Source organism: Dicentrarchus labrax, unplaced genomic scaffold (genome assembly GCF_905237075.1).
Source record: "Dicentrarchus labrax unplaced genomic scaffold, dlabrax2021, whole genome shotgun sequence".
NCBI lineage: Eukaryota > Metazoa > Chordata > Actinopteri > Moronidae > Dicentrarchus > Dicentrarchus labrax.
Genome location: NW_026136712.1, coordinates 17,683,183 through 17,697,368, shown reverse-complemented (window position 1 = coordinate 17,697,368; position 14,186 = coordinate 17,683,183). Strand labels below are relative to the sequence as shown.

General features: G+C 39.0%; 1 protein-coding gene across 1 annotated transcript in view; it reads right to left on the bottom strand.

The window, feature by feature from the left end:
* Positions 1-14,186, bottom strand: part of LOC127373410 (glutamate receptor ionotropic, NMDA 2C-like) — a 53,863-nt gene that overhangs the window by 18,849 nt on the left and 20,828 nt on the right. The window contains exons 4-8 of the mRNA XM_051417856.1: positions 12,742-12,807; positions 11,275-11,463; positions 10,835-11,175; positions 10,259-10,373; positions 3,707-3,918 (exon numbers count right to left, since the gene is read on the bottom strand). Of these exons, the coding sequence (XP_051273816.1) occupies positions 3,707-3,918; positions 10,259-10,373; positions 10,835-11,175; positions 11,275-11,463; positions 12,742-12,807 (923 nt within the window). The remainder of the gene's footprint in view (positions 1-3,706; positions 3,919-10,258; positions 10,374-10,834; positions 11,176-11,274; positions 11,464-12,741; positions 12,808-14,186) is intronic.

The window sequence follows — 14,186 nt, the reverse complement described above, 5'->3', positions numbered from 1 at the left end:
CAATCTGCATAACTGACACACACACACACACACAGATACATGTGGAGTCACCGAACATGGCATTTATAGGATGAATTGTTTGTTTTCTGTTGTATTGGCGATGAAAAGTTGATCAATCTGTGTATATTAAATATATCATAAATGTCTAATAATTCAACACTTCAATGTTATACAGTGGTACAAGTGAGGCTGCATCGACACTTAAATTTAAGTGACATTTTGGTACATTTATTTGCTTTCTTGCAAAAGTAAGATGAGCTATACAGCAATAAGCCTAATACCTTATCTTAGCTTATAGGTCGGAAACGAGGGGAAACAGACAGCCTGGCTTGCACAAAGTTTAAAAAAAAAAAACTACCAGCACCTCCTCTGGTTTTTGTACAGATTAAACTAAAGATGTAAGGTGTTAATTAGTAAGCTTCAGAGGTGCTGGTAGGCATTTTTATTACCTTTCGCAAGCTGTTTCCCCCGAGTCTTGTCTTAATGCTAAGTTAAGCTAATGGGTTGCTACCAGTAGTTTCATATTTAGAGTACAGACATGACAACCTTCTCTCAATTCTCTTAAAAATACAACATATTCAAGCCTATTTCAACATAAATCGATGCATTATTGCTCTTTACCTCTCTTTTTTTCAATTGCACTTTTGGCAGACTTTACTACCACAGACACATTGTTCAAAACTGATGGTTTTACAATGAAAAACTGTGATCATTAAAGGAACTTAAGATACATGCATGAAGGTTGCAGGTGCCATTGGAGGCATTTGTTGTGTATTTTGTTTGAAAATGTTGATTTTTTTAATAAATAATACAGTGAGGCATCATATCTGCTTTTCATTTACAGAATGAATCAATAAGCACTTTGAAAAACATAAGGTGATTTTGCCCCTGATTTTCAAATATAATCAAATATTTGTGTCAACAACATCTAACTGTAACACAAGTTTGCCTGTAAAACACACACGTATACATACATAATACACAAAATAACACACTTATAAGTATAATTATGTGGCAAATGGAGCTGGCTGTTGAACTGGTATGGCTCAGGGTAAACTCGCTGCTGCAGGTAAACAACACAGCAGCATGAATACATAGTAACAAAATCAATAACAGGCAGAGAGAAGATCTTCCAATGAGAATTAAGTTAGAAATAACAAACCTCATGAGTGCACAGAGGAGCTACTGTAGGTGTCTGAGGTGAAAGAGTCTTATGCCAACAACATATATACATACAGAGAAAATATGAGCCTAAAGGCCTCTAAATAAATGATCAAATCAGTGCAATGACATGTGGCGGGTTGTAAAGATTTTGTCTGTTTTCATTTGATCTCTGTATCTCTTGGTCTGCTGAACAATATGTGTCCACATGAATAATAGTTCCTTGGAACGAGCACTTCTCTTCAATTGTGTTGCGTGTTCATATACCAGAAGATAGCTGGAGTTGTGTATTTTGTTTGTGGGCCATTAGTCCATTATTAAAACTGTTGTTCGACGGAATCAAATCTTAGTTTCTCAGCTAAAGAGAGATACTGCCCACAAAAAAATGCAACACAAAGGCTTTTAGAAACAGTCTGGTCTCAAAAGAAAATAAGAATCTTAAAATATAGATACATTAAATGAAATCCACTTGCATTCAGTAGTTAAGTTATTATTATTCATTGAAACTATCTTGGCAGATCCAGGAAGAAAATACATTAATATGTCTGTGATCAGAAACATGTGTGCCACTTGTGACTCATTATTCCAACATTAAGGATCATTAAGAAGGGCTTTATGCATAACACTTTGTCTCTAATATCACTTTCAAATGCAGAGACACAGCAGAGACACTGGACGATACAGTACTTATACCTGCATCTAAATGTATTAATAAAAAATATCAAGTATACTATTCAGTTTTAAAAAAAGAAAGATATATGTGTAAATCGGTGGAGTTGGATCAGTTTCAAGAATGACAGATTTTAAATGAGGATCACGTTTCCCAAAGGTTGTAAAATATATTCTGTTTTGTCTCCTCCGTCAAATATTCCTGTGTGGAAACAAGCAGAGCTGACATTGTGGTTGACACTAGTTTTACAACAGATTGCAATTACATTTATGATAGACTTGTACTTCTTTTGTTGGTGGTTGTTTGAACATAATGAAGACATTGTGTATTCCTGACGAGCTCCAGTTGTAGGTAGTCAGAGGTAATAGCTGTTTAATGGCTGTTTTCTGCCATGCTGCGATCTGTGTTTGACACCAGAGGTGTGTTTTTAAAGTACTTAGACACTCAGCACACACAATTACGCTGTGTTTAATGAAGTGTGGAGGTTTGCAGTGTCTACTCAGAACTAAACTGGGGCAGAGAAAGGGAGAGGGAGGGTGGATATGTCTGTGTGTAGGACTGCGTGTAATTTGAAAGGTTTCTTATTTGATATCTTTTATGGTAAATTTTAGTCACCATAACAAAATGATACTTTGCTTTGAGAAATGTGTTTTTCTACTTTAAAGGTCCAGTTTGTAACATTTAGAAGGATCTACTGGCAGAACGGGAATGTAATACTCATAGGTATGTTTTCATTAGTGTTTAATCACCTGAAAATAAGAACTCTTGTGTAGAACCGCCATGTTTCTACAGAATGGACAAACCAAAAACTCTGGCCCTAAGTAGGGTCTTTTGCATTTTTTGTGAGCCTCTGTAGTTTCTCCTACATGCTTGGAAGACTGAGCTGTATTCAAATGGCTGAATTCTGCAACTATACCACTAGATACCACTAAATCCAATCTTCTTGATCCTTTAACAAAAGGAGCCAAAGCTCTTAAATGTTAAATGTCGTCTGAACACAGGCAGCTAAACAACAACTTTGCCTCAACAAAACTGTCAAAAAATGGCTACATTTTCATTCAACATCAGGAACTTTCTGATAACAGAAACAATTGAATTTGACAGTTGAGAAAATAATCTCAACTCAGGGTCTACTTATTCGCTTTTTCTGGAGCTTCTGGTGCAAATGGACCTTGAGTTGATGTTGTTTTGTCAGCTGCTGTTTCCAAAGTCAAGAAATATCAAGCTCAGCTATCACAATCAGAGAGTTTGAACACAGAACCATGACAACAGAGCAATTTTAATCTTCACACAAGGACACAGTGATACAGTGGAACGCTCCAGTACAATTGAATAAAGGTGATTTCAGGCTCCCAGAGAAAATCTGACAAATTTGAGAGAAAGATGGTGAAATCTTTGGTTGTCTGTCAAAGATGGTCTGAGATTGTTCTGTGAGACATGTTCACTGATGGACACAAAATCTCACAATATAACTGCTGCTATATGACCCACATTTACAAACCCACCAATCACACTGGCATGCTGACATAACGCTACTGCTACAAACAAGTTTACCTCAAACTCACTTTACAAAATAAGGATTTTATGTCGCCCCTCTTTTCCCTCCTCATTCGTAGCATAAAAAACGATTTTATTTTGAGACCAACATGTTTCAGCTTGCAGTATGGGTGACCTTGATGAAGGCCACAAGAGGAAATGTGTTGGTCCCACAGCGGATGTTGTAAAGTCTGACGCAGGCTATATTAGACCCATCTCGCACAGTGTGAAATCCAGTGAGCTTTGATTGTTGTTATAGTTGTTGCCTATAGTGTTGTCTGTATGTTTACATCTGCATAAATATGCAAGCGTTACATGTGTTTGTGCTGCTGTGTGTACCTCTCTGTGCGATTGGACTGGCGCCTGCAGGGCACCGTGTTGCGGACACACGTGCCAGTTCCCGGGTCCACATTCTCGACCATGACAAAGGGATGCTCCTCCAGTGTGGCCACGGTTAGGTGACGGTCATCAGACACTTGCTCCAGGAAGCTGCCATATCGAGGCCAGACTGGGTAGCGAACCTGAAGGATCCCCCGAGCGAACGTACCCACCTGGAGACACAGAACTCATTCTTTGAACTCATGTTATCATATATGTCTATGCAGTAAATGTACATTTAAGTAATGTAGTTAAAGACAGTTTTGAGGTTCTTGCTCGATTTCCATTTGATGCTACTGTATACTTCTACTCCTTTATATTTTGGAGGAAAGTATTGTACTTTTTATTCCACTACATTTATTCCACTACTTTATTTGATAACTAGTTACTTATTAGTTTACTAATACAAAATATCCGCTAACAAATGATGACACATTTTTAAAGATCTAGGTGTTTAAAGTAGCTAAAGTTAGTTAGCTGCAACATTACTGATGCTTACACATCGATGCATCGTTAATTATAATCCTGTATTTTTTTCTAAAAATAAGCCATTCTGCATAAAAAGTAGGTACTTTTACTTTTTTATACTTTAAGTATAGTTTTTATGATAATACTTGCATACTTTTGCTTCATTGAATATTTTACACTTTTTAAAAAAACTATTTTTACTTAAGTAAAATATCTGAGGACTTCTTTCACTACTGGACATGTGTTTGGATCTCAGCCATGACCTTCTGTGCATGTCAGCTCCTTCTCTCCTCACCTGTCTTGTCTTTCCCTGCTTCACAGGATGAATGATTCTTTTTTTTTGTTTTAATTTATAAAGGAAAATTAGCATGTGCTGACCTGGAGGAAGAGGATTAGAAGATGAAAGAAGAGCAGAGTTCATTAATGCGTAGGAGACTTTAAAAAGTCTTTGAGTGAGAGAAAAAAGCCAGAAACTAAAACAAAGAGCGAATCGACTGCATCTCATTAATAATACATCCCAGCATGTGTTGCCTTCAATCTGTGTTCATTTTGTTGACTGATTATTCAATTATTAATTGTCTTTTTTTCAACTGAATAAAGAAATTGAAATGCCAGTGTTCATAAATGGGAACTGTCCATGTGATTAGTGTTTTTATGTTTTTGTGTGTTTAAAATATTTGCTGCTTTTGTAGAACTGCTTTAATAATAATAATAATAATAATAATAAAGGTAATAAAGGTTTTGTGCTAATAAACCTCCCTGAACTGAGCAGAATCGTCAAACAGATAGGCTGACAGCATATCAAGTACTGTAACAAGATATACTGAAAAATGCAGTAGATTGAGTTTTTTAATGTCAGAGGGAGCCACTTCGGCCCAGAATTGCTGTATAATGTCACATCAAACAATGAATAATCCCATCGATGTCGGCACTAAGCTCAGTGAAACTGTGAGATTCAGGACTGTTTGTCACATCAGCCCAACCTAATGAGCCATGCTGAGCTCAGCCAGCACTGACTTACTGCATGTGAAACTCGCTCCCTCACAGCTTTAATGAGACCTCGTTCTCAAACCAACTCCTGATCTGTTCTTCTGCTCACTCATACTAGCGATCTTCCCTTCGTCACACATGGATGATTTACAAATCTGCATGAAGGTACAGTAGGATGTGCAAGATCAGGGATTTGTTTCTCTGCACCATCTGTGAATGACAGAATCGCAGAGATGCCAGTTGTGAAGATCAATCATTTCAATCTGTCTTTTATGGGATTCTCATATGTCTTCTCCTCTCAAAGAGCATCTAAAGCAGACGCTCTATCATCTACCTGTCATTCTCACACTCACTACACTGCTGAGAAGGTGCCAAAACTGTTATTGATTATTGGATACTGGACTAAAATACAGTATTAGGATCTTGGAATTTCCCCAATACTTCATGTTAGAAATGAAACTCAAAATGTCATCATGTCATGGTCATGGGACCCCCTAAAAATCACATGGTATTTCAACCGAGACAGTGCCTTATGTCCCGTGTCACACAGAAAGTTTTGTGCCTGATGCTTGTCTTGTCGCCTTGCATTGGGTCATCTCATCACCTTTGGGATAAGGTAGAAGAACCGTCACCTACAAAGTTGTTTATTAACCTAATCTTTGCCTTAACTCCTACATTAAACCTACAGAAGAACTCATGCCTCATTGTAAATTCAAGCAGAAATTACTTTTTTTTTTGTTCCTCGTACAGATGGTATGCCTTCATTCATGGTCCGTGACTACTGTTGGACTTCCCAGTTGATTTTGAAATGACATTATCTAACTGTTGATAAATTCCCACTTAAGTCTAACAACAAAAAATCTACTCATATGGGAGGGTCTGTATTCTCAGTGTACTCTATCTTGTATCAATTGATGCCCAAACAGGCTTACAAGTCATGGTCAAACCCTACAGCCCAGCCCGAACATTGCCTCTTCGGCATGCTTCACCTCTGCGTCTGGACGTTAGCTGTCCCATTACTCAGAGGATACTGTGGATGCTCATCTCAGTCAAGGCTCTTCTCTGTTCCCAGGTAAAAAAAACCACCTTCAGACTATATCTCAACAACCTTTGCTAGCACTTATGTCTCCTTTCTAAAAGAAGAAAAAACTAAACATCTCTGAGGAAATAACTCACAATTCTGGATTATATATTTCTCCTGTGTGGTTTAAATGTACTTATTGTAAGTCCCTCTGGACAAAAGCATCTGCCAAATGAATGTAATGTAATGTTTCATGATAAAGTACCCATGGAACTGTCAGACAGACAAAACATGAAAACAACACACACCACTCATTCAATCAGACTGCTGTGTGGAGGCAGCGGGGGGGGGGGACCTCACAGGGCTACAGCGAAAAACAAAACAAAACACCAGGGTCTACAGGCCAAAAAATTTAACCTCTCTCAAGCTTTTTTTACACAGTGCAGTAAACGCACATTACTGGTAGATTAGTGTGTCACATCAACGCCTTATTGCTGCTGTTTACCTGCCAATTGTTGTGACAAAAGACAAAATGACTGTCACTTTCTGGAGTTGCAAAATCCTTCCACATAATAACATCAACCACTGTGTAGCTGCTGATAAGCCTTCACACTCTCAGATGGATTTATCACTCATTTATTATGGATTCTATTTCATTGTCTCACTGCTACCTGAAGCAACATGGCCGCACCAATGCAATACAAGCATCTTGTATTTTACTGTCTGAGGACCAACTCAGAGGGCTAGTTCTAATTTTCTTCTAGCTGTATGTAGCTGGGCAGATAGTTTCAGTTGAATTTGGTGATATTTTGAGATATCTGTTGCTGAGACTTCATCCCAATAAATTAAAGGTCTGTATGTTTTTAGCCCATTCAAAAATGTGCGTTATATGATTACTTTAAGTCTGGGATGTCCATGCTTTGTCCCTTGGAGGGACAAAACCTCAACTTAATGGGGGGCCACGGGCCAAAAGCAAACACCCACTGTTTTGTATTGTTTAGACACTAAATGGTACTTTACCCTGAAACAGTTGTCTGTTTCCACATCCAGCAGACATGGAACAACATTTGCATTTATTCTGCCAACCAATCAATGTAAGTCCAATATCCAGGCTTCTTTTAGCTCTGTTTGTGGTCTCCACCAACTACGGAGACAAATATGTGGCTCTTGAGCTCCTAAATGCTATGTTCAGAAGCTTGTCACTAATTTGCTGTTTAGTGCTGGGCAGGTAGCATACAGTTGGCTTATTAGAGTTTTTTTTTTTTTGCTTAAAACAGGTGCCTGATCCTGCAGGAAATTAGGTTGATGTGTTTAAAGATGCTAAAAGGTTCTTCACTATGAGTAACGTTTTTCACTTTGTACATGCATACAAATATTAATTACTGCAGCTTTAAGCCATTTTGAAGTGTTTTTATTCTCTGTATTGATTCTACAGGTGGAAGAGTATCGGTGAGAAGAACAAGAATTCAGACAGGGGCCCAGCAGAGAACGGGGATTTTTCCTGCCCAAAATGTCACCCTGCAGCACCCTTCAGACGGTGATGAGGAACAACATGATGTTAAACTGTCAGGATGTCACAATGGAGGACAGACACTTGAAAAGAGCAAGTACACCACAACCAGGCGTAATTATGGATGAGCTACATGACAAGAAGAGGAGAGGAAGTAGTGAGAGATCAGGTTGTAATGAGGACAGAGGAAAAAGAGAGGATTCAGAGAAAACAGACAGCATCTTGTTGTAAGAGGTGTCTTATTGTTGATAGTGTGTGTGAAGAACAGCAGGACATCTACACTACACCTTAACATGAGCTCTTAATGTATAAATGAAGTGTATGTGACTATGTTGGCTGTATAAGTGCGCCTTTAAGGTTTACACACACATACAAACCGAACCCCACTTCACCACAATTACATGTCCATGTTCATACACACACATTCATACGCACACACCAGCCAAGAGGTGACATTGATAAAGTAGGTTGGTCTTTCCAGAGTAGAAATAAATGAGTTCAACTGTAGCTGTGAGATTACATTCAGGTCTCTCTGTTTAGTCGCACTTTTTCAATACACCCCCAGGCTTTGAAAAGTGTGTGTGTGTGTGTGTGTGTGTGTGTGTGTGTGTGTGCGTGTGTGTGTGTGTAAAACGGAGTGAAAATACTCAAGAAAATTGCAGGGCATGGTGACAATGAAACAGGAGTACTGTAAGAGAAGAATATGGCTTTAACAGGAAACAGACGCACAACATTATTGATTTGAAATCACGCCAACACTTGTACCTTCAAATATCACCTATTGGTAACGTTCAGAGCATGCTAGGAGTTATTTTGTGATCAATTGTTTGAGATTTTTTAATGAATCCACTCCAATTTTATTACCAGCTTTTTCCAAAATGCATGCTGACATCTCGAGTGCAACAGGAATGAACTTGTTGCATCCAATCAGATTATATTTGTAGGTCAGAGGTTTGCAAACTGTGAGGTGCGGCTCCCCAGGCAATACTTCGCAATGCTGATTTGGCCAATTCACCAACACTGTCAGCACAGTTAGAGTAGCAGCAGTGGCTGGGACACACGGCTCATGGAGGAACATTTTACTATATTGTTTTAATTTACGCCTGAGTCATCTGAGTCAAATCTGAACGCACAGGCAGGATACAGTTACACTTTCTGAGGATATATTTATATCTGATGTCAATTGTAATAAAAGTAAATAAATCCATTTAGAGATGATAGAAAAAAAGATGATCCCTATAACTCCCGAACTGGCCTGAGAATAATCACATTTTAAAGTTTTCTTCAGTATCAAAGTAATCCAGTGATAGTTGTTCATACATCCATGGATAGATTGTAAACAGGAACTCCAAATAGTTAATTCAGCATGCTTTTAATGGTGCAAATGTAAACATATATAAGCTAAATACACGGGGCTCCTCGTTCGATAGCAACAAGCAGCGTTACAGACTTTAAAACCCCCCTGGCGGAGGTAAAGTACGAACTTTACTTCAATGTAGATGTTTTATAACAGTTGCTCACAGGCTGAGCATTACGATTGTTTTAGGGATTGATTTATCAGCGCGGAGGTGTAAAGATTTTGTCTGTGTGGGTGTGGCAGTTGGATAACTAATGATGGGTGAGAGTTACTTTACAGCTGTTTATGTCCTTATGTTAAGATTTTGATCATTAAGTTTCTCAATAATAATGGAAGGGCTGATATACACAGTGGCCGACGACCACGTCTTTATATCACTGTTGAAGTGAATGCCTTTTTAGTTGACCCATGATTTGTGTGCCTGTGTATATCTGTGGAGATAGGATTAGTTTGGGTGTTTAGCATCATTCTCTGCAATATTACTAAAATATAAGTTGAATTTGAAAGAAAACATCCTTAAATGTTTTTCATCATGAGTCTCAAAATCTCAGTTAATCTGCTTCATCAGGACTGTGTGGGTGTGATTTGATCTCTGGCAGGGTAACAATAAAAATAATAATATTGCTTAATCCTAATTGGTCCATGGAAGTGCATCACATCACTTTTTTCCAACAGAGATCTTTCATTTTGTCACAAAAGTGTGTTCATGTTGGACCCCATCACTTACAAGCTGGAAAAGTAGTTTGGACGGATCAGGGGTGGTTTATTTTGGGTCCATAATTTCAGGTCTGTCCAGAAAAAATATGATATGTGTTTTTGATTTTGAGTCAAGGACATTATGATATTTAAAGTTGAAATTTGAGTCCTGCCATTGTAACCTCTTTGCGGTTATTGCTCTAAGCAGACTGCATTAAGGGCTTTTACCTAAAGTGCTTTAAAATGCGCTGCGTTAGGATGTCAACATGACATCTTCTCATCTACATTTGGATTTTTATATACAAAAATAAAAATAATACATACCAAAATGAAGGTCAAATGGAGGACTACATGGCCAAGAGCTGTTGTTAACAGACTCAAACTGTAATGCTCTTAAACTAAACTGAACCCTAAAAATGTGTTCCATAGTGCCATTATGTCCTTGTGATTCAGTTTCCAGTGTCAAAGTACCTTGTCCCAGAGTCTCTCCCGATCCAGAGCAACGATGACCATCGAAGGGTTGGAGAGGAAGCCTTGGTTGTTGAATGACAGATCTTTCCTTTCCCATGTCACATTCAGCATGTTTCTGCAACCCACGAGAACATAAAGTCAGAAGAAAGTGTGTTGTATGCAATCAAGGACCTTGATTCTACATCACAGGATAATTTGCATATTCATTTACACAGATAAACACACACAATGATCACCTCCTAATTAAGCCGAAAGCTCCCCTGAGAGGGCTAACGTGGGGGTACTGGAAGTAGTTCATTAGGGGATGACAGAAGCAGCTGATTGGTGGAGGGAAAAGGTGTTCCTACTGAGTGATTTCGCTGTCTGTTAAGGTAGCTATACATCCACAACAGACGAGGCTGTGAATATTTAATCAAGGTTAATTTGAATTTCAGACCATGTGCAAAAGAGGTGCGAAATACTTTCACGTCTTGCATGAATGTGTGTGTGTAAAGTTATGAGAAAAGTGTGAAAGCTGAAGCTGTGCTCTTCCGTCCATGCATCAGGAAATGTCTGGAACAAAAATATGCCTCCTACCTGAACAGAGTATTGTTGTCTGAGAGTTTTGCCGGCTTGTTGCAGTCACCATGTCCCTCAGGAATAAAACCATACTGCTTCTTGAAGCTCTCGGCACCTTTCGCTACAATGGCGACACCTTCCCTCACCCTCTGCCGCAAGCTCTTCCTCCACTGGTCCGTAATCACTCCAATAACACCGATAGGAAAGCTGTCAGGTGGAGGGCTGTCGGGGTTGCCCACGGCCAGACTGGGGAGGATCCAGATGTAGCCTGGCCCCAGCAGACCTACCTCAGCTGCCTGACGAAACAAGTACTGCGCCTCCTCATAGGAGCAATACGCCAGCAGGACCTGAGAGTCCACCTGCAGACAGAAAAAGAAATCTGTTAGTGCCAACTTCACTTCACACAGAGAAATCACTGCCTGAACATAAAGTTTTTGGTAGTTTCGCTAAATCTATACCTGCTGCAGCATGCGTTTGGTCCTCGCATCGTTAGACCCAACAGACATTTCCAGAGACAAGATATCCTGTAGATTCCACAGGAAATACGAGGTATCTGTGTACGACTCAACTATATCCACAAAGGTGTCGTAGCCCGGCAGCAAACTGGTGATCACCGCAAACTCGCCCCAGTCATACTCCTCCATCAGCTGAAACAGGGAAATAATAATAATATCCAAGGTAAAAATGTAGTAATAATGAATAAGTGCAAATATTAGTTTTTGGACAGATTAACCAAATGAGATATAACATGTTAATTTGTGAGCTTAAGAGGTGTTAGTGGTCAGGTTTTATTACCTTCAGACTAGCTGTTTCCTTCTGTTTTTACTCTTTATGTTAAGCTAAATTAACTGGCTGCTGACTCTATAGCTACATATTTAAGGATATATTACATGAAATTGGTGTTAGTTTCTATAAGATGCGTTGAGTCTTACGTTGGTATTGACCATGACACGAAAAAACTAGAAAGCTTTTTAAATCCTGTAATCTTTTTTTTTTAAAACACATTTCATCACAAATATCCCTGTCAATTTCCCAATGGATGTCTCTCACGTTGTGGAAATGTTCCCACTAGATGATGAGATAATGTTACCACGGACTTAACTGAGATTATCCCGTTGACCCCCAAAACATCAGTGACATCAGCTCTCTGATCTCATGAGAATTTGAACAATCTATCATAAATACAGATTAGTTTAGTGGAAATCGGGCCAGAACATTAGATCAGGGATTCCCCCACTGATCGTTGGGATGTCCTCACATTGTGTTAATCAGCCTGAGAGCTGCCATTTGTCATTTGTAAGGCTTGACCATTGACTGTATATATAATGGACAGAGCTTCTGGGTCTGAAAAGTAAAGCCAACACGGAAGTGTCTTAAAAGCTGCACTCTATGTAATTTCCAGCAGGGGGAGCTCCATTGGCTGCAATAGCACAGTGATCCCATTAACTCTAATGGAGAATGAGCTATCTTGACACTTCATTTATGAGCTCAGTAAATAGTTTCCTTATGAGGTTAGGGTCTCAGTCGCTAGTTTTCACATAAAACAGACAATAAAGTCACGTGTGCTTTTGGGCAGGGCTACATTTTGATTGACGGGTCACTCTTAAAGTGAGTCCATCCAGCACAGCCCACGAAACTCAGATCAAATATGAAACTGTTACTGCATTGCCTATTTCTCGCTTTACTTTAGTGTACTGAACTAACCAGGCAAGCCGCTATGATTCCGGCTAGTCCAAACTACACAGCCAATGAGCGTAGATCAACTTGCAGTACATCACGTCCGCTAGCTCATGCTGGCTCCGTTCCGGGGCTTCACAATGGCACTCCACAAACCAATGGGTGACGTCACGCTTGGGCTTGACCCTTCAAGCATTTTTTATGATAACCTTTTACATACTTACATGTAGTGTGACACATTTCTGTACCTTGAACATGCAGACAATCTGCTGCTCCAGAGACGCTCCCATCTGCAAGAAGGAGGATCCCTCAGCCTGTAAAGAGTAAGAGAGTCTCATTTAAGGATTCAGGTGGGGAAAGTATTTTTCGTGGTGGAGTGAAAAGTGAATGATAAAGCAGCAACTCCAGAGCAAGTTTAGCTCAAAGACGCTTCAGCAGGGTGGATGTTAGCTGTCAAATTAATTTAAAGAACAGTTTTTTCTTCTCACTATGCTACTATACCACATTTTTGCTTGTGTATTTCTTTCAAAACAACATCTTATTTCTTTTTCTCACTTCTGAAAATACATTATGACACATCTTGAATAAATTAGCAAATGAACATCTGAGTACGGCCTTGAAGTTTCTCCCACAAGAGAAGCAAACTAAAAGGTTTTCAAATTAACTCGTCTGCTGCTCATCATTTTAGCAGCACCTTTAACATTGTGACTGCTGCAGAACATTTAAATTTGGATGAAACTTTGCCACTACTAGGACGGTGCACTTTAAATAATTTGTCCTCTTGTTCAATAAGCATACTATCACTCGAAAAACATCACCGTTAAAAGTCACTTAAGCAACACACTGGAACAGCCTTCCAAAACCAATTAAGTTGACGAGAAGTGACAAATGGGATGAAAAGAAAGGACTACATTTTAAAGGTGAGCTATGCTTGGACAATGGCACTTGAATCTGCTTTGTAACATGTTTAAGAATATCTATAACTTGACAAAATGCATGCCATTAGAGTTTTTCTTTTAACAAAGTATTAAATCTTTGTTTGATTGGGATGATGGATATAACACGCAGCTATCAAATACACACTTGCACCCTAAACTAATAAAGATGCAGATGCAGAGTGATGTGTCGTATAAGGAACGGTTACCATGAATATTTATTTTACAGTGTGTACTCTTATCGCCATATTCAGCCTCAATCTGGTGTCTCACGTGTCTCCAAACTGCAAACACTCAGTCCTGCTGCTCCCTTTCTGTCAAGGAGGGGTGGTCCAATGTTGTATGTGTCTGTGTGTTAGCATACATTTGCATACCGTCTCGCTGTGGGTTCGTGTGTGTTGACAGATAAGATGGAAGTTATTAGAGCCTGCTGAACCCATGTCCTTCAAATAGCATTCACATAAAGTAGGCTATCGGGATGAGAGGAGAAGGACTATTGTAGAGTGTAAGAGGGACACAGAGAGCAGAAATCATCAACTGGTACGACATAATAATTACCTTTTTGTAGATTAACCTTTAACCTTAACTGAGAAGTCAGCTAGTAATGGCAAAATACATTTATATCAAGAGTAACAAGTGTAAACCAAGCAAAGATTTGGTGATTTTTAGGACAAAAGATGTCTAGACATTTACAACAAAATTGGGTCAAATACAAAACTGGGTGGAATTAGGTTGAAATTGAATGTTTTTAGACATTT